This window comes from Scardinius erythrophthalmus (assembly GCF_964197995.2).
Source record: "Scardinius erythrophthalmus genome assembly, chromosome: 13".
In the NCBI taxonomy this organism is placed as follows: Eukaryota; Metazoa; Chordata; class Actinopteri; order Cypriniformes; family Leuciscidae; genus Scardinius; species Scardinius erythrophthalmus.
In genome coordinates this window covers 6,459,297-6,480,981 of record NC_138233.1, presented here as the reverse complement: position 1 = coordinate 6,480,981, position 21,685 = coordinate 6,459,297, and the positions used below count along the sequence as shown (strand labels likewise).

At 38.1% G+C, this 21,685-nt stretch overlaps 1 protein-coding gene across 1 annotated transcript in view; it reads left to right on the top strand.

Moving 5' to 3' along the window:
* Window positions 1–4,686: 4,686 nt before the first annotated feature.
* Window positions 4,687–21,685, top strand: part of gabra4 (gamma-aminobutyric acid type A receptor subunit alpha4) — a gene marked incomplete at both ends in the record, with an annotated part of 29,482 nt that continues 12,483 nt past the window's right edge. The window contains 7 exons of the mRNA XM_081382300.1: window positions 4,687–4,772; window positions 4,946–5,064; window positions 9,695–9,762; window positions 11,162–11,382; window positions 11,721–11,803; window positions 16,805–16,948; window positions 19,236–19,388. Coding sequence (XP_081238426.1) covers window positions 4,687–4,772; window positions 4,946–5,064; window positions 9,695–9,762; window positions 11,162–11,382; window positions 11,721–11,803; window positions 16,805–16,948; window positions 19,236–19,388 — 874 coding nt within the window. The remainder of the gene's footprint in view (window positions 4,773–4,945; window positions 5,065–9,694; window positions 9,763–11,161; window positions 11,383–11,720; window positions 11,804–16,804; window positions 16,949–19,235; window positions 19,389–21,685) is intronic.

Genomic DNA, 21,685 nt, shown 5'->3' with positions numbered 1-21,685 from the left:
CCTTGCCACTGTTGCCTTTGGCTTGCTCAGTTGGGGATACTTAATTTGATTAATCGATTCAACAGTGCTATTGATCTGCATTACCAAACGTGGATGTTTTACACCAGAAACAAACACTGATGTACTATTTTATTTAATACTGTGAAGCTGCTTTGATACAATCTGTATTGTGAAAAGCGCTATATAAATAAAGTTGACTTGACTTGACTTGCTCTGACAGCCGCAAGACCAGCCGAACGCTGTGAGTGTGTGTTAGAAATCAGGAATGGTGAGAGAACATTGTGCTTGGTACATTTGTTGTCTTCAAACCAAACTTGGGTCTCCAGCCGTCTGGCTAGAGCTCTTCCCATAATGTTCACGTGTTAGGTCAGTAGGTGGAGAGTATGTGTCTTTTATGGCTGTTCTCGCCTACCTCTGGAAGAGGTCGAAAGTGGACAAGCTCAAAAAGTTTTAGACCCCTTTTACACCTGTATTTAGTGTCATCAACTTGTGATCTGATCAATCAAAACACTTCTGATCCATTTGTGCCAAAATTCCATAAAGTTTGATTGGAAACGCATCTTTTGACAACATCAACAACAACCATAGGAAGCTTTTTTCCCTGCCTTTTAAAAGTTGATAGGCCTTTTCCTTGTCATAAGGTTAAGCTAGTTAGCATGACCCTGTTAGCAGATACTATCTGGCTGCAAAGAGCATCTTTTACCATTGATGGTTGTTCAAATCTGTTTTCTTGCAAGCAACCTGTACACTCATAGGAATAAAGGGTTCATGAAGAACCTTTAGCATCCATTGAACCTTTTTATTGCACAGAAGATTATTTAGATAGTTAAAATACTCTTCACACTAAGGAAAAAAAAAAGGGTTATTTAAAGAAGTGTTCACTGGAAGGTTCTCTGAGGAGCCAAAAATGGTTCTTATGACATCACTGCAAAAGCACCCTTTTGGAAGCTTTATTTTTAAGAGTGTATTTGGTTATATGGTAGCACTTTATTTTACCGTACTGTAAAATACTTGTACTGTAATGTACTTCCCCATGTTCATACTATGTACTTATAGTGTATTATGGTAATTACAATAACTGCTAACCCTGAACTTACCCCTAAACCTAACCTTAACCCATTTAGTTATTACCCAGTACTTTTTTAGGTAAGGGCATTGTAAAATAAAGTGCAAGCTGTTATATTATAGTAGTTTTTTTTACCAGAGCTTAAATTGTCTTTGGAGGCTCTTAAAAGTGTGAAATAGGTTTATATTTCTCACCGTCTGCTGTTTTTTTTCGATGTCAAAGGATAGTCGCCAGTGAAGGTCTTGGTGTTCTTGTGGTGCCATCAGTCAATCCACGCTGATGATGTCATTTTCTTCTGTCTCCAGAGGGAATAATCACATTTCTGTCTCAGGTGATTGGCTCAGAAACCACCTGGAGAACTGAGGGCCCGTGAACAACTCCATTCATACGACTGGGAATGTTTACGGACAGCTTTATCCAGGTGTCTCGTTGAACCTAACTATGCATGCTTATGTGGCTAGTTGCATTTAGCATTGTTTTTACCCTGCTCTCAATGACTTTATCAGTACAAACCAGTTGTTTGTTTTTGGGTCACAACCCACCAGTTGAGAGCCACTGCAATAAAACAAACACACTTTAAAACACAAAGTGGCTTTAAGAAAGTGTCTGCCAACAGCCAGAGCGCAAAAGACCATGGATCTTACAAAAGAAAGCTGGACACACCGATAACACGGTGATGGACGCCACGCCGTAAGCGGACAAATGAGAACGGAGGGTGCGATAGGATATCTGAAATGCGAGCAGGACAGCTGTGAAGCTCTGAAACGCTGGAGCGTGGCTGTTAGAGATTTCGTGTAGTGTGGGAGAACGATTGTGGGCAGCGGATGGGCTTTTTTCAGCACAATAATACAAGGATTTGTCAGGGGCAATGGTGATCACAAGAAAATGTGGCATGTTTTGTGTGTGTTTTCATCTGCGTGCGTATGTTTGCTCATGTCAAGTGCTTTTCTGTGGATAGGATTTGATTACCAGACAGTTTGAGTCACAGTTCTGAGTCATTAGTTTCATTTGCCAGTCCTTCCATAAGAGCTTGGAAAACATGCAGTAAAAGGGCCCTCTCCTCTCTCGGCCTCTCTCTCTTTTTTCCAGCTCTCGTTTTTCTCTCCCCGTCTGTCCTCGCACTCGCTAACACCTTTACACACCGTTCCATCAGTGTTCCTACTGTACATGTTCCTGAGTGTTGTTAATGCACATCGATTAAATTGCTAAAATTGAAACAAATCAAACCACTTGACACAGGATGTGATGTCAACTGTGGAAAAAAACTGTGATAGTTCTGCTTTTGTTGTTGTTGTTGTTGTTGTTGTTGTTGTTTTTATGTCTCTGAGTTTCTCAGTCTTTATAGAGTTTTCTGTCATATATACATAAAAAATAAAAATAAAAAATCTGCTAACAAATTAGAAACAAATGAATCTGTCAGTAGTATTTGACCTGTACATCGACATTCATTAGCTTGGTTTTACAGGGAAGTTGTAGAGTTTGATGAATTCATTTGAATGGCCAGCAAAAGGTTTAAAATCTCCAATCATATTTCAACACAAATACACAATTCAACATTTTTTTAAAATGTATAGGGTTTAATTTCTATACATCTACTGTCTGGCACTAAATTAATTAATTTCCCAAATACCTGTCATTTGTTGACCAAATGTAACAACATTCAAATTTAAACAATATTATATTTAAATATTAAACATTATTTTATCATTTTTATCAAGCTTGTATATTTAAGTTCATAATGGCGATGGAAATGACCTATTAATTGTCATTGAAGTGAAATTACTGAACTTAAATACACGAGCTTGATAAAAATGATCATTCTAGAAGAAAATTTCAGATGGCCTTAGAGGCTTTTGCATCTGAACTCTTCCATTTTATGAATTAATTTAAATCAAATTCCATAATGCAAGAAATTCAGGCTTGGTTGTATGAAATGGATTTTATTGGATATTAATAGTATAATTAAGTGGGCAAATCTGTTTGATTATGTTTTGATAAAAAATGATGAAAACATTCATACATCTTTAGAATAATGTGCACTGATGACTAATGCAAAATAAGACCACATTCTGGTTAGAAAGTCTTTAATTAAACTACAAGACTCAGTGTGTTTGATTTTCTGTTGTGCGCAGACTCTCTGCTTCATGCTAAAGAGAAGAGGTTGTGCTGCCTTATTTTAAATCAAAATTAGGACAAGCCTCCAAAGCCTCATTCTCTTTAAATCATAATCACTATGAAAAAAAGCATTATGGCATAACATAAAACTAAAGAGTAGCGTGTTTAAACATGTATCTCCTCTTGATGAAGACGATGATACAGCTACAAACTTTTGGCTGGTTTCTTCACTCAAAAGCACACAGAGGGCTAATAGAATTATTTCATCGTCATTATTTTACCACATATTCATAAGTGATGTTACACTAGAGTGCCACCTCTAGCTCATCATGTTTATTATAAGCGTTTTCTCACGCGAACAACCTGTGAATAAGGCCGGTGAATACACCACCAGCTGCCCACAGATCATGCGAGATAAACCAGAGCAAGTGCCGATTGAGGATAAGATTTTGCTTTTTATAGCCAACTAAACACAGCAGCTGATTCTGGATCAGTTCAAATCTGAAGCTTTAAATAGGCTGTGATAGTGACAGACTGGAGTTATTATGCATGTCAGCTTGTGCTGATAAGGATCGGTGGGTATGATTGCTGTCAAAAACAATTGGAAAAGAGTTAATTAGCTTTTCTTTTCATGGGTGCCATCGAAGAGCCAACCATAGAAACCAAACACAGGCTCCTGTTCTTCCCGAGGCAGCGGGCACGCGCACGCGCGCACGGATACTACACCGAAGACTGTCCTCTCCCAGGTGTACAGGAATCTTAAGAGCTGCGTGTGGTTTGTCCTACTTCCTGTACAGTGTGACTGTACCTCGGACTGTGCGCGAGCATGTGTGTAACGTTGCGACAAACACTGACCCATTTCAATGCTGTAGGCCTAGTATTTAGAAGCCCGATAAGTTTTTTTTTTTTTTTTTTTTTTTTTCTGAGAGTGGGAACTGTTAATGTAAAAATACAAACAGGATTAATTATATTCCATGAACCCCAGAATTCAAATTTGCATCTTTTAGTTGCCAAAATCAATTAACACCCGTCCCCCAAAGTCAACGGTTAACTCGGGCAAGATCGGACATGACAATTGCTGCGTAAAGTGAGTTCATGCGCAATGCCGCCACTACTACATCACTAAAGTGAAGCGCTCGCAGGCAGACTTCTCTTAAGAGCGCTCGTGAGTGTGTTGCGCGTCGGACGCACGTCCCAGTTTTGGCACTGATGCGAGTGTGTAGGAACCCAGCGCGTCCTCCTCTCTCTCCTCTAACCTCCTCACAGCGAGACGCACGATTCTACAGGATGCCTCACCATATGCTTCTCTTAACCACTGAGTTTGGGGTTGGGATTTAGGCGATCCATCGGGCGCAGAGCGAGTTCTGGATTTGGATGCTTCGCTGGCACTGCTTTGCGGGTGATGGTGAAGCGCGTATTGCGCGCTGCCGCACGTTTCCTCGATCATTCCTCGGGACGTTTGGCGAAGGGAAATGTGAAGAAGGCTTAAAGAATGGCATGTAAACATGGTTTCTGCCAAGAAGGAGATGGTGACTGCGATGTACCCCACTTCTATTTCCACTCTCCTCTACTTTCTCTGTGTGGCGGCTTGGTGAGTTCCAACTGGATATGAGCGTTACGCATGGCATCTTTACGCCTCGAGGTTACAAACGTCAAACTCGGGCGATTTTGAACTATTTGTGCTGTTGATTGATACGAAAATAGGCGTAGATTTTATGTGTGCGCAATGTTAAAATGCTTCAGTTTGCTCTGTGTTGTTTTTAGCATAAAGAGAATATCTGGACAGATCAGAAAGGATGAGAAATTGTACCCGGAAAATTTCACGCGCATTCTGGACCGACTCCTGGATGGATACGACAACAGACTCCGACCTGGATTTGGGGGTACGTGCCAAAAATCTTCACAATCATGTGGCCAGAATAAGCGCGCAGTGCTTTTAACGCTTCTTGCGCAAAGCATGCTCTCCAAATGTTGCGTTTTTTGTGCAGGTCGCATGCTGTTTACTAAGTGTTGTTTGTTTGGTGAGGGTTGGTGTCCTCTGAGGGGAGAGGGAGGTGTAAGCCAACTCCAAATGTCCTTTTGCTGCCCACTCTCTTTCTCTGCTCACTCTCTTTCAATGCTCTCCATGTATCTGTTAGATCGGTGCCGTTTAGATGTTTAAGCGAGTTTGGTTATGTAATCGCGCTGAGAAAGCCGCTTAATGCACATTTTAAGTAGGAAGAGTACAGATGTTCGCTTTGTGTGCGTAAACCGATAACATTTCCCGCGCTCTCCTATCATTTAACAGCGCGCATCAGTGTTTTAACCTGTTTTGCGAAGCCAAGTGATGCGCTGCTGTTATAGTTAGTGGTCAGCAGAAAATAAGTGTATTGTAGCTCTAGTTCTGTGTACAGTAGCCCAAAATATATTACGACGGCCACTGTGCCTGAAACTTCAGAATTAACCCCTCAGTGTATGTATGGAATATATAAAAATAAAAATAAAAAGTTCGTGGATACATTCAGTCGATTTAACTGAAATTTAACACGTTACATCTTCATGAGCAGCATGGAAAGCATAATTCGATTATATAATGCTTTAGAGATCATGAGTTAGAGTGCATGCAAATTAAATATTTTCATAGTCCTATATAGCTAGTGATGTATTAGTCATTACATAATATTAATGAATGACTTATTGATGAAAGTTACTATATAAAGAAAAACATCAAGACTTGCTGCACACGTCACAGTTTCCGCTCTCCCCTTTTCCTCATTTATTTATTTTTTTTATTATCCAAGGCATAAATAATCAAATCAAAGACTGTGGATCTCTGTGCGTAATGCCGGGATGTGATTGGAGCTTTGGGAATGAAGCTCTGGTTTTTTATGTAACTTTAGTGAAGAGGCAGAGAGCACATCTCTCCAAACAGAACAGCACACCCACCTTCACATGACAAGAGCTCTCAAGCGGAGCTGGATCAGGCTGGAGGGGCTTGATCAGCTCTCAGCTATCTGTGCTGTGGGTTCACAGTTCTAGTAGGATCGCACGAGTTGCCCTTGCCTAAGAATGTAGTGCTTCAGAGATGATAGATATCAGGGCTCGGGCGCGTCTCTTATTGGCCTGGTTGTTGTCATCTGAAATGTGTTTGATTGTTGTTCAATGAGGAAATGCACTTTTCGTCATATACTGAAGAGGCCTATTATGTAATTGTTCACCCCAAAATGACAATTCTGTCATTTTATTTTACCCGTATGCTGTCATCTTTTCTGTGGAACATAGGAAGTAGCAAATTTGATGCATGTTGCTTGTGACAAAACAACAACAACATAAAAATAGTCCATAAGACTTGTGCACTGCATTTCAGGTCTTCTGTATTTGATTTTCTGTATATGACAAACTATATTTTGTGTTTCTGTTTCTCACTTAAGCTGTCTTATGGCTTCAGATGACTTTAAACAGAGCATGAGTCATATGGACTATTTGATGAAAAGGTGTTTTTTTTAATACTTTCTAGAGCTTGACATCTGAATATATGAACTGGGGGGCTGTGTGAACATTTCTCTTCTGTTAATGCAGGTTTTGGAGCAACATTTAAAATAAAAGAAAAAGAAAAGAAAGAAAATAGTGAAGTTCTCAGTTTTCTTTAAATTAAATTTGAACTTTGTGTCTTATATTTTTCCTGGATTTCCTAAATAAATAATAATAGAAACAAATGAGACAATAATTGCCATACAGTAAAAGTATAGAGCTGTAGACCTTATTCGGAGCAGCGCCATGACAGGTATGAAAGCGAGGCTGTGAGGGATAGACTTACCATGTTTTCAATGGCATCCACTTTAAAAAGCTGTTTAGAGCTCTTGGATCGCTTATAATTTTACACAGCTCATGTTGTCTGGGATTTTTTGTCTACTGAAATTTCTCAGAAAGATATTTCTGCAGTGTTTTGTCAGCAGAACAATCCAGAAACACGTTAAAAAACAGTACAACCCACTGAAGAGATGTATGTCTATCTCTCACAGCCTCACTTTCATTCCGGTTAAAAGATGGCGCTGCTGTGAAAAAGGTCTATGAATACGGAGAGCAGCTCAGGTCATGGTTTTGGAGGAGTTTAATTTGAAATGCTTGAGTTTATGTTGAGACATTTGACTTTTGATTGTATACTTTGGCATTTTTGCGAATCTGCACAGTTTGAGACATCATTGAGATATCCTCTGAAACTCTAGTGGAGACCTGTGGAAAAATCTGAAAGCAGGAGATCTTAGCAAAAGTCTCCATCTACTCTTTATTTCGTCTCATTGCTGTTGCAGAAACAATTGAGATATTAAAGAGATCTCTGTTGTGATTTTTGTGTGCATTGGGCTGAGTAGGACTGTTCCTGTCTTTCATATTTCTGTTAGATTCATGGTAGTCAACTGTGAGAGATGCTCAGAGTGTCTGTTTAATGACAGATAATACATTTTCTTGTTTTTGACTGAAGGCACTTCACTCGCAAGTGATTTACTCAAGCATCTATCAAAGAGCCTCTAGAACATTAGGAGTTCAACCCTCACAAGTTCAGCCAATGAGACGATTCAGTGATAAATCATGATTTAGAGCTTTGAGTGCCTGAGTCTGTTTTCACTCACACTTTCCATCTTTATTTTTTATTTATTTTTTAATTTTTGTCTCCTCATAAATTTGGTTAAAGTAGATAAATAAATGATAAATGGTTTCAGTCTGGAAAAACTAGGGAAAATCAACATGAAATCGAAACTGAGCCCATTTCCTTTCCTTATATACATATTCCCGGTCATATTATTCAATATTTGAAAGTGTACTTTATGTCTTCATAATCTGCTTAATCTGCCTTTGAATGGGCTTTCCTATTGGCTGAGGTCACTTAAGGGTGTGTTCACAGGTTTGGTTTGAATAAAACGAACTCTAGTGTGATTGCTCTAGAAGCGTTAGTGCGTTTCATTTTAATAAGTGTGAACGCTGCCATATGAGCCTTGGTTAACACCACACAAGTAAACCGAGACCCACACTGTAAAAATTCAGTGAAATTTACGGTAAAAAAAAAAGACATCTGTGGTTGCTAGAAACGGTAGCAACATTTTAGGTTTTACAGATTAAACTTAAATTTACAGTAAAAAACTTATTTCATTTACTGTTATAATGTTAATATACCAACCAAGTAGTACGGTCTGTTTTACTGTTGTAATACACTGACAACCACCAAACACAGGTGGTGATGAGAAAGTCACATGATGAATCAAAGCTCAGTAAGTAAATACTGATATATAAAAGACGCAGTGTCATTCACACACACAAAACACCATCATGGTAACACACATGACACTAAATTAATGCAATAAACATTAATTTAACAACATTAGATGTAACATAAAACCCCAATGTACATAACAGATAAGAAAAACCAAGAAGAAACAAACTTAGTTACTGTTAACCAATTAACAGTTTTTTACTGTAGCATTTTTACAGTCTTTTACCGTGCTTCTTTTCAGGGTTCAAATGAACTTGTGTGGTTCGACTGAGATATGAAAGCAACAGAGACGTTTAAACAAACCAAAAACAGGATGTGATGTCATAAGGTTGGAGCATAAAAAGGAGAGAATTCTCAGGCATCTGTTTTTTCACGTCATAGGAACTTTGTTGCCCATTACAGTTCAGTACAGTTGTCGAAACTGCCCTCTCTTTGCCGCAGATCTTTATTTTTGTGTGTGTAGAGGAATTCCTGGCATTTTTGACTCTTTTACGCATTTTCTAATTTTTTTGTGAGTTCTCAGCTGGTAAAAATGGCATCATATCTAGACACATACAACGAGCACATTTAGCAAAGCACACTGCATTGTTTGGTAAGTTCGCAAAATATACGTAATAAAAGCATTTTTTTTATTTTTTTTTTTATGTATTGTATCTTTAGGTTCAGTGTTAAAATGGCAACGTAAACACTTAGTGAACCAGGACTAAATGTATCATTTTCTGGACCAAAAGAACCAAGAAAACCGAACTACAAGTGTGAACACACCCTTAGACTGTGTGGGTTGCTAGGTCATGTTAACTAATAGCCAAATAGCTGTTTAGACATTGTTTTAGGCCACCATACTGTAGGCAATGCAGCCTTTCTATAATCTGTGTGGTTATCTAATGCCGGTTAACAAGGTTACAGCATTATTAGCAAATAATGAAGGATTTTCTTACATTCAGACTCCATTCTGATCCGAAACACACACTTTACACCATCAAATACAAATCTGATTCATCAAATAAAGCCATGTTCAAGGGTTTTTTTCTCTTAAGCTAGTCAAATTGGTTGAGAATGGTCTTTGAGAACCAAAAAAGCAAAAGCAATTATGTGGTAATCTGTTTATTTCACTCATAATAACTGGGTCACATTGAGAATGACAAATAAGTAACTATTAAGATCACATCAATTCTGTAAAAAGTCAACATTTCTTTCAGATCTATTTCTAGTCATAAGAGGCTTATGGTCATTGTAATGTGATTCTAAAGATTCCCGTTTCTGTCCAGGTCCAGTGACGGAAGTGAAGACCGATATTTACGTCACAAGTTTTGGCCCAGTTTCCGACGTGGAGATGGTGAGTGCTATAAGATTTATGATTATATGTGAACAGGTCGGATTTGTGTGTGTACACGTATGTGTGCATGAGCAGCTGTTATATAAGGCATCATATCCGTCCACTGAGGTATTATTAAAATAAATAATACAGGCAGCTTGCCATTTAGTTCAATGCAAGGTGCTTATCTGCCTAGTCAGAGTAAATCAAGTACAGTGTGGTAGAGATTCAAAATATAAAATAAAATGTGATTGAGTCAACAATTTCGGCAGGGATTTTCCCCTGAAAACAATGTGAGGTTCTGCACCTCGCAAAAGAGCATAACAGTGCTAAATGTGACCACATATAGTGTTCAGCTCAGATTGGTACCTACAATACTAAAACCAGCAAAAAACAATGCATTACTGGGAATTCATAACACATTTAACATCCGAGATGTTCCATGAAGTGAAGTATGATTTGATTTTGTTTTTAAAAAGCTGTTTCAGAAGTGTAGAAAGTTTGTTTTTTGTTGTAGGATTATGAAAATAAAAGTTATTCAGTAGAATAAGATTGACTGATTAATGGTGGAACAACCAGGACATTTCTTTAAAAAAGTAAATAGGGTTCATTTTGATTTCATGTTTTTTTAAGGGTTACAGGGGATTTATTTATTATGTTTTTTTTATTATTTTTTTAACAATTCAATTCTTAGATGAATTTGATGAGAAATGTTTTTATATTGACACCTTTGACTTTTGATTTCATACATGATATGCACAGTTTGAGACATCGCTGAAAAATGTATTTCTTTGAAAAGTAAATTGGATTCATTGGTTTAATGTTTCTAAAGGTTACTGGGGAATTTCTTTCTAGGAAATTCTTTCTTGGATGAATTTGATAAGAAATGCTTCAGTTCATGTTGACACCTTTGACTTTTTGAGACAATTTTCTATTGTCAACAAACATATATTCATTACTTCAGTGAGCACATTGTTTCAACCTTAAATTGTTTAAATTAATACATTTTTAGCTTACTGTGTGATTTGTATATGTACATTTCTGAAATACATAACTTAGAGAGGTACCTCTGATAACAGATCACTCTAAATTGTAAAACAGACATGCATTTTCAAAGCTGCTTTGTAACGATGTGTATTGTGAACTAAACAAAAAAAAATCTGAATTGAATTAAATTTCTTTAAAAAGCAAATAGGGATCATTTAGATTTTATGTTGTTTTTAAGGGTTTTGGGAATTTGGCAGGAGCACAGTTTGTCAGCATGAGGGGAAGTGTTTGTTTAAGAATCTAGACAGTGTTTTTGCAAGATTATGATGGATTTATTTTGCTTTTTACAGAATCTCTCTAATGAAGCTTTCTGTCAGGAGTAAGTCAGATTGATTTGCGTGTGGTTTTGACAGCTCTGTGTTTGTTCTTCCAGGAGTACACCATGGATGTGTTCTTCCGCCAGACATGGGTGGATAGGCGGTTGAGGTATGAGGGCCCGGTGGAGATCCTCCGTCTAAATAACCTGATGGTGACCAAAGTCTGGACCCCTGACACGTTCTTCAGGAATGGCAAACGATCTGTGGCTCACAACATGACTGCACCCAATAGACTCTTCCGAATCATGAAGAACGGCACCATCCTGTACACTATGAGGTACCGCATGTCCAGTCCTGAGTCCGATTTACGCTGAAAAGACTTTGGCAGGCTGCGTTTGCTCGTGGGTGACCGTCATTTTGCCAAGTAGGAGGTGTTCCTGGATAAATGTTGTTGCAGGACCAACAAAAGATGGTGTTGTGGGAAACAGCAAGTTGATATGAATGTTGTTGAAGCCTCAATCCCGGCCCCTAAGGCCTACAGTACTGGATGGTTGTTAGAAATGTTGTTTCATATCCTACTTGGTGAAAGACCTTTAAAGGTTTTGGTGGATATCACACCCTCACTATTTTAACCATTTATATCTGTGTGTTTTTTTTTTTTTTTTTTTTTCACAGATTGACAATAAGTGCAGAATGCCCGATGAAACTCGTCAATTTCCCGATGGATGGCCATTCCTGTCCTCTGAAGTTCGGCAGCTGTGAGAATTATACTTTATCTATGCTGATTACTTCATCCCACAAAACACTAAAGCATGATTTGAGACACTGTTTCTGAGTAAAAGAGCATGGCAGTTTTATATGACGTGTTTGGGGTTAGGAGAAGAACATATGAACCGTTTCTTGAAGAGCACTGAAGTAATCCCTTCTTTAAAAATGGATTTCGCTCTCTCTTCACAGTCAGATGATTAAAAAAATCAAATGGGGAACAGAATGGATTATTTAAGGGTTTTTTATTTGTGAGTAGAGATATAAGATCAGAATTGAAGTTCATCTATATGCTAGTGTACTCCTAAAGGCTGACACTTTCACTTTTAGTCTATGCATTTAAAATGTAGAGGTTTTCTCTAGCAGGAAAAAGCACCAAAACTATTGATGACTCATCTTGTTTGAATTTCTCTACATTTGTTTTTGTCCAATCAAATGCTTTCTAGGATGGAAATTTGAGACTTCAATGTAAGAAAGGAGACTTCTGCTGCATCCCAATTTGCGTACTCTCCATCCTAAATTGTATTCAAAATTAGAATTGGTGTGTCCCAAAACGTAGTATGTTGAAATGAGTATTCCAAAGATGCCCGGATGGTCTGCTTTTATTCAGTTAGTATACGAAGTGCAGATCCATGCACGTTCTAACAGCTAATATTGCCCACAACCCATTGTGCGTTGGACGAGGATTTGCTTAGAACTACAAACACGAATGAAAAGTGTTAAAAAACTACAAATATGGCGGATGTGCTAGTCCGACGGTTAAGTAGAGAGGTTTAGATAGTGGTTTGAATGATTAATAATCAGTATCTAACCTGACGAAAAGATATTTATTCAATGTTATCCACAATATATTTCATCTGCAGCAGCATTGTGAACTTTTGTAAAGATGCATTTGGTCATTAACTTTTAAATGCATCATTATGTACTGTAAATTGAAAACTCATGAGGAGAGTTTCCGCATGAAAGACCCATGAATGGCAGATCAACGTGCTACTATATTTCTCTCCGAAACGGTGGGAAAATAAATGAAACTGAATGTGGTGACAAGATGATTGACAGGGCAGTTCAAACAGTGACAGGATGCATGTTAACTACACAAGAGTTAGTTAAAGACGCAATTATGACAAAGTAGTATGTCCAAAGCTTGCATACTATTCTGCTACACACTCAAAAGTATGTTTTATTCTTCATGAAAACAGTATAGGGCATAGTATAAGTAGGGCATAGTCTCTCTCTCTCTCTCTCTATCTCATATATATATATATATATATATATATATATATATATATATATATATATATATATATATATATAGAGAGAGAGAGAGAGAGAGAGAGAGAGAGAGAGAGAGAGAGAGAGAGAGAGAGAGAGAGAGAGAGAGAGAGATTTATATACATAAGCTACAAGTTTAATTTAAGCCCTTTATCTTAGAGATCTGAAAAAAACAACTCTTCTCCTCAAGGAGAAATTACTTTTCCCTCTGAGTGTGTAAATACAGACTTAGTTCATATTCTAAAAACTGAACAAAGAATCTCCATATCAGCAGGACTGTTCACGACAGTCGGTCAGCAAAAATGAAAACATAAAAAAAAAAAGATTCAGGTAAAAGAAAGTGAAATCTGAAAGGAAGGCCTAATCTCGAATGGGAATATGTGGCAGGTGGGTAGGGCTCTTTTATGGAGACTGCTGGAAGATCTGGAGATAAAATCAGACCAGAGAGCTCCTGCTGGCGCATTGTGACATTGTGATGGAGGACGATCTCAATGTTTTGGTTTTGTAGTGGTGGCTGTGCTAATGTGCTGACAGATATCTCGCTCTCTTTTCTCTTTGTCTTCTTATATACATCTTTCTGTCCTTTCTCTGGGCCTGAGGGGAAGCATCTAGACAGAGAGCTGTTCGTCCCCTGTAGAGTCGAGAAGGTCACCACAGCTTTCCCTCCTGCCCCGGGACAGCGCAGACCTATAACAGCTCTCGTTTTCATTTTACGCTCTTTCCTTTGCACTCTGATACAGTTTTCTGCTCCTATGTCATGTCATTCTCTTCTGTATTTATTAGTGATGTTTGCTAGGGTTACTTTCACTCATAGGTAGTGTTAGTGATTTTATACGAAACTTCACTGTGTAGTTTATCCCACACTGTAGGACTGCAAGATGAATCGAAATCAAACCGAAATCGTGATATGGCTTTGTGCGATTATTAAATCGTAAAGGCTGTAAGATAATTAAATACATATATATGCGCTGCATGAGTGAAGCGCAGCACTGTGTTCATATATGGTCACTGTGATTTTGCCAATAAAGACATGTTCCTGGATCAGTGTAATTAGATGATCCTGGAACAACGTTCCTGTCCGAAAATGTAGTCCTAACCCTATCCCCACCCCTAAACTGAACCCTACCCATAAGTTATCCCTAAAATTAGAGGTAAATTATATAAGACTGATGTAGTCTAACCCTGGTTGTAAGTAAGCCAAAACTTGACATAAACTGTAAACTTGTCCCTCAAATCTAATTGGTTGATTGAAATGTTGTTCCAGGATCAACAGAGATCAACACAATCCTTTCCCCTCTCTCTCCCACTTCACTTGCTCTCGGTTATCTATACTGTATTATCTCAAAAGTTTAAAACCTTAAAAACAAAAAGAATTCACAAGTAGATTTTTTTCTCTCCAAATAATGCAGCCCTACACCACAATTTAACCTCTAGACATGAATAATTCTTCACATTAAGTGTTTTGTTGAGAAGTGGGCTGGTATCTGAGCTAAAAAATAAAATAAAATTGCACAACCAACTTGAACTGCAGCAAAACTCCTGATTGTGCATTGAAATGACTGGATTTTGCTGACAAGATTTCGCAGAGCAACTGTTAATGCCCTGGCAACGATAAAACCCTGGCAACTATAGAAACAAAACTAGGGATGCACGATATATCAGCCACCATGTCGGTATCGCCCAATATATGTTCATGTTTTATGTTATCGATATCGGCCATATTTTTTAATTGGACCGATATCGATAACATAAAAAATTAACATATACATATATTAAAGCCGATAAATAATGGATTATTTCCTTCAGCTGAGACTCTTCAGATGCAAACTGATCGCCATGATGGTTTTGAATTGCTTGAAATATGATTGGAATCACTTCAAAAAAGGAAAATACAGTTAAGTGCAACATGTGCAGCGCAAGTCTGTCATATAGGCTACACAACTTTATAATGAGAACATTACAATTGTGTGCTTGGGACATGGATTTTAATGGTGAGATTTGTTTTTTTAATCAAGCTCTCAAAAATTATATAAAAACTTGGATTTAGATTTGTCGGCCAATATATTCGTTATCGGCTTTCAAATATAAATAATTATCGGTTATCTGTATCGGCCAAAATGTTCATACCGGTACATCCCTAAACAAAACATAAGCTTAGTGACAGGAACTTTTGCGCGGGGAGAAAACATCAGAACATCAGAAAATGTTTGTAATTAAACTCAAGTTGCACTGATACAGTATGACTCTCTCTCTCTCTCGCTCTCACTAGGGTTCGTTCAGTTCCCCTCAAAAAATTCTGTCATGCTCAGCATGACTTTGGATCAAAACTCATTTAGTCTCTCTGTCCCCTCTCTTTTCTCTATGTCTATTTTCATGGGGTTGTTGGTGGGTGTCTTGGAAGTCCTTCCTCTGCTCTATTTCCCAGTGTGTGGGGGTTCAGAAGCAGAAATGGAGAAAGAGACAGCAAGGAGGAGAGAAAAAAAGAGAATTAAGGAAGATAGAGAGAGATGAGGATGATGGTGATGATCTCAAAGGAGGACAGGAGCGCAGGGAGCGTGCCGACGGACTCCTGGATCTGCAGTCAGTCTCTGCTCTGTTTGATGTATGGATTTCTCCTCCATAAATGAAATCTGTCTGATTCTTAGCTGGAGAACATCTCAGCGGATCTGATTTCTGTGTCAGGATGATTGTTCTGCTTGGCTCAGATTTGAGATTGGCACGCACTGTGGAGGAAGTGGGCAGCAGTGAGGAAAGAGCAGTGTCTTAGCGGCGACCGTTCGACCCTGAGCTCGAGGACTAATACGCACGGTTCCATGCGTAGGCATATCCAGAGGAAGATTTTATTGCTCATAGATTGTGCTTTCATAGCTCAGGAGACCTGGTGAAGTTGCCAGATATCTTTAATTGAAGTATTAACTCCTTTATTTCCTTGGGTGAAATAAAAATAGAAATAAAATTAGACAATTGTTGTGAAATTAGATCAGAAATGTTGGAGTTCGTTCTTCTGATTGGCAAATCGAAGCAGTTTTTGATATCCTGCAGGATGGGAACATCACAAATTAGATATTTTTGTTTCTCAAAGACAGGAATGAAATTAAGTAGAGGTGCAAACGAAAACTCTCAGACATCTCTCTTGAGAAATGAAAACAGGGTAATACTTTACAATATGGTTTAATTTGTTAACATTAGTTAACTATAATAGTTATCATAAAATCAAATGTCGTCTCTGTTAATATTTTTTAATGGACCTGAGCTGACATGAACTAAAAATGAACAGTTGAATTTTTTGCTCATTGTTATTGCATTAACTAATGTTAACTAATGGGACCTTATTGTAAAGTGTTACTGAAACCTGTAATCTCACATCTCCGCTAAAACAACAATCTCAGCAATGTCTCAAACAGTGCTCAGATTTGCCAAATCTACCAAAATCTGTGATCATAAAACTCAATATGAACCATTTTTTCCCCTACGATCTCCAGTTTCCAGCAGTATGCCAACAATTGCCTCATTTGTTTCCATTTTACCTAAGGCCTTTTTTATCTGGAGAAAAACCTGGAGACTGCAGCAGAAGTCTCCATTTACCCAGTGGTTAATCTCATTTCTGTCTTTTTCATTTCCACCAGGATACACACAATGCCATAGATATGGTCCGATTGTTAGGGTTATGCACACACATATTCCCTCAGTTCTTGTTATGATGGCTCTCTTTTGTTTATCAGATGCCTATCCAATGACTGAGGTGATCTACACCTGGACCAAAGGCCCTCAGCATTCTGTGGAGGTCCCACCTGAGTCGTCCAGCCTGGTCCAGTACGACCTGATCGGACAGACTGTGTCAAGCGAGACTGTAAAGTCCATCACAGGTACACGCAAATAAACACACCATCACAATGACGCCAACATTTTTTTATGCGAACATCTTGCAGTATACACTACTGTCCAAAAGGTTGGGGTCAGTAAGGCTACGTTCACACCGTCAGTCCAAATCCGATTATTTGTGTATCCAATTGGAATCTGATCTAAAATTATTGATTGTGTATCACAACTGTTCAGATCCGATTTGAGTGTCCCTAGTCGCTCTTTCGTTTTCTGAAATATCTGCACTGGTTTAAATGGCAATGTTGCATTGGTAGGTATACACTAAAAACAGCAACTGTAACATGGAGGGGTTTGCAATACAGATGTTGTTTTATTTACATGACAATATGTTTCCACTGCGCTGGACAACTGCATCTTCAGATGATTCTGGCAGCGGCAGAAATGTAAGAATTTCTGTCGTCTCCGCCAGTCCAAAACATGTCTCCGTTATATTGTCATTTCGTCCGGAACTTTGAAACAACACAACCTTGTTTCTGCAGCAACATTCAGCATGTTTTCTTACAACAACAACGTGGCGTGAGAAAGTCACAAAAAACATTCGAAATCCGATCAGAGCGGTCAGACTGAAACGGATTTCCACAAATGCTATTTGAATAGGATTTCAAACTACATATTAATGTAGCTCAAAACAGATTTGTAAATATCGCTTTTCATGTGATATTTTTGACGTTCACACTGGCTAAATCTGATTTCAAATGGATATGCAAAAAAATTGGATTTGGACTCTTATGTTCACCATGGTTGCATTTATTGGATCAAAAATACAGTAAAACAGTATTATTGTGAAATAATATTACAATTTATTTAAATATATTTAAAAATGTCATTTATTCTTGTTATGCAAAGCTGAATTTTCAGGATCATTACTCCAGTCTTCAGTGTCACGTTATCCTTCAGAAATCATTCTAACATGCTGATTTGATGCTCAGGAAACGTTTCTTATTATGTTCAATGTTGAAAACAAATGTGTTGCTGTCTTTACGGTCACTTTTTATCAGTTTAATGCATCCTTGCTGAATAAAGTATTAGTCTTTCAAAAAAATCTTACTGACCCCAAATGATGGAGTAGTGCTTGCAAGGCAGCATTTATTGAGGTCTAAACCCCATTGAGAATTGAAGAATCTATTCATTTTCGGGTTTTCTAATCTTTAAAAAAATAATAATAAAAAATACACAACATTTCTGCTGCTGTTTTACTGTCACTTTTGACCAGTTGTGTATTATATTTGTGTTAATATATTAACCAGAAACATGTCCAAGCCAGCTGTGACCATGACGTGGACATTTTGATAATAGCTTGTTTTATTTTTATTTGGCCCCTACCATGAAAGCATTGCTCCCAAAATCCTACATTCCATGACTATAACATATAATATGCTCTGATTGGCTGTTATTATGTCACATTATGCAGCATTTTAGTTTGCAGTCAACAAAATGACCACTTCAACTGATGTGAAACAACATTATTTAATTGACACAGAAAACCTAAACTTACCTAAAAGTAAATCCTTGTGCTACATTACATGAACTGCTATTTCTAATGCAAATCTACCTTTGATTAGACTTAATTATAGGCTACTGCTCACTCTAATGGAAGAATTACATTTTAAACATTGAGCTCCAACAGATGTGATGCCTTTACGGTTTATCCTGTGTGTTACAAATGCCAGTTGTTTTCTTCCACCAAAATTCAGTAGGTCTGAACAAATACTCTTAAAGCCGACTGGTCACGTTACACACATCCATCTTTCAGCGCGCACATGTTCAGAGTCACCTGGTCTGCGTCCGAGAATCACCTGATCACGGGGAATATTTGATGGCGACGTAAGCTAGATTAAAAGAAAAACAATTTTACTCATGCCACATGGCGTGATGTCAGCTTAAACGTAAAGGTCAGCGTGAGCGCTTTCAGAACGGCTTGGTTTTTTAGAGCAACTGTGTACTTCAATTAAACAGAAGGGGGGAGGGGGGAAACAATGCCAATTGTTTATTTATTTATTTATTACATCTTTTTTTTATCAAAATGACATAAGAGATTTGGAGCATTCAGCGTGTGTTTTGATGGCTGGAGCTCTGGTTCCCAATACGGCTGCAAGCCTCATTCTGTTAAATAAGATGAATCTGCCAGCGCAGCTTAACAGCCAGAAAACTTTGCTATTCAGCCAAAATAAGTCTGCTGTGGTGACAGACTGTCATTCTGACCTTGTTCCTATGCGTGTTCACTTTCAGGATTATAAGGCACTTCCCGTTTCTGTTTCTCTGCTCTTTCAGGTGAATATGTGGTAATGACGGTCTACTTCCACTTGAAACGGAAAATGGGCTACTTCATGATTCAGACGTACATCCCCTGCATCATGACTGTAATCCTTTCCCAAGTGTCTTTCTGGATAAATAAGGAATCCGTACCCGCCAGAACTGTCTTTGGTATGTGTTACTCTCAAATCTTCTGCACTGTTTGAGCCGCCAACACCATTTTCATGCAAATATGGAGAAGAGAGCCGTTTCCTTCTGTCATATCTCCCTTCCTCCCTCTATCCGTTTATCATTTTTTATACTTCTCTTCCTTTTTTTATCATTTTGTTTTATTCTGCTATGTGTAATGCTGGGTTAATTTCTTTTTTAACCTCAGGTGAAGGCCGCTTTTGAAAGTGGGTTAGCGTTACTTTCTACCCAGATTGCATTGCTGAGGATATACAGTGTGAAGTTGTGCCGTGCTAGAGATGCAACATTAAATTGTTTAGCAAATGACAAACGATTATGAACTGCGTTAAAGCTGGTGTCATTAGATATTCATGCACTTTGTACAGTCACAGAAACTTTCACACTTTCATATGGAGGTTGGAGATTTCTGACGTATTCTATCTTTTTTTTGTCTTGCATTTTCTGTTTTATGCATAGTAAGTTCTTATGACAACTAGAGCAGATTTACATTCTCACATTTACATAGATGGACAAGCCAGTTAGTACAATATCGTTTAAAAATGTTTTTAAAGTACTTTTATTTAGCAAGGATGCATTATATTTATCAAAAGTGACAGTAATTACATTTATAATGTTACAAAATATATCTATTTCAAAGAAATGCTGTTCTTTTAAACTTTCTTTTAAGATAACTTAAACAGCACAGCTGTTTTCAGCATTGATATTAATAATAAATGTTTCTTGAGCAGCAAATCAGCATATTGGAATGATTTCTGAAGGATCATGTGACACTGAAGACTGGAGTAATGATGCTGAAAATTCATCTTTATTGAATACATAACCTTTTAAAATATAGTTATTTAAAATTTTAATAATATTTGACAATATTACTGTTTTTCCTCTATTTTAGATCAAATAAATGCAACTTGACTTTGTTTTTGGGATCTACTAGAATAGGTTTCCAAGCTTGATATATAAAAAAAAAAACAAAAAAAAAAACACACATTATTTTTCACATATTCTCCTTTGTTGCAGCTTGTCTCTTCCCAGTCTGTCAGTAACGCTCTGTTTAGTTCCTGTCTCTATGAAGCCCCTCCTTCCGAAAAACACAATGTGTTCTGATTGGTCGGCTGGCCCAGTGTGTTCTGATTGGTCAACGGCTTCGAGTGTGTTTCGGATATGTCCCGCCCCTTACCATAACCCCAGGTTTCCACACTACTAACTAACTTAAACAGGCATGATTTTAGCAGGAATTATTTAAATTAGATATTGTGACGTGTTTGTTCATGGAAGAAAACTCAAGACTACAATCGATGTGTTTCAGGGAGTTCAGAAACAGACACTGATATAGAGAATAACTCCCGCTGGAGTGACTTTGTAACTTTGCAGACCTTTTTCATGCTCAAACAGCAACATTACACACTAAAAGCTGAAAAAGCGTAATAGGTCCTCTTTAATAAATCTTTTGAATGGTAGTGTATGTACAGTGTGAAATCTCAAATCTTGACAACCAAGGATTAATTACTAACCCAGAATATGTGTGAAGCGAGATAACCATCTATCTATCTGAAGGGTGTTTTCTGTTTGTGTTAAAGTGTTAGTTTGGTTTGGCTTCATCACAAACTACTGAATCATAACGCTTGTCACGAAGTGTATCATATCATGAGGTAATTGGCGATACCCAGTACTATGAAAATGATAGAGTTTGGTTTTTGTGTGTGTTGCAGGATCAAAAAAGTGAGTGAGTGTATGCTTGTTAAATTCATGTTCATGAGTTCACCTGCCCACATAATAGTTAGGAGGCTCAATCCCAAGGCTCAAGCTCTCGTTTCCACTGGCAGGCATCGCTTTAGCACCATGTGCCCAATCAGTCCTGAACACTCATGTTTGCTGCATGTGACCTTATCTTTACATGACAAAAACACATCTACACACACGCTCGTGCACACACCTCCTGTTTCCCTCCACACTTCACCTGGGGCACTAGAGATGCTGAGAATAGCACGCTCTCATTCTCCACTGGAAAAGTGTAACAATGACCCACCTTCAGATGGCTACTAACAGAGCGGTGCGCTTGGACTCGGGCCAGAGGAGCGGCTTTTCGTGTCCTAGATGGAAGTGTGCTTAGTGAAGGGGTTTCTGGGTAATGACAGGGTGGGTTTTTGATGGCCGGTGCATGTGCAGAATGGACGCAGCAGGAGACCACAATGATCTGTTGTTTATCTGTTCTGGGATGGCTTCCATATTTCGCTTTCTCTACTCTATGTCTCTAGTGTACTTTGGAAAGGCTTCCTAAAGGC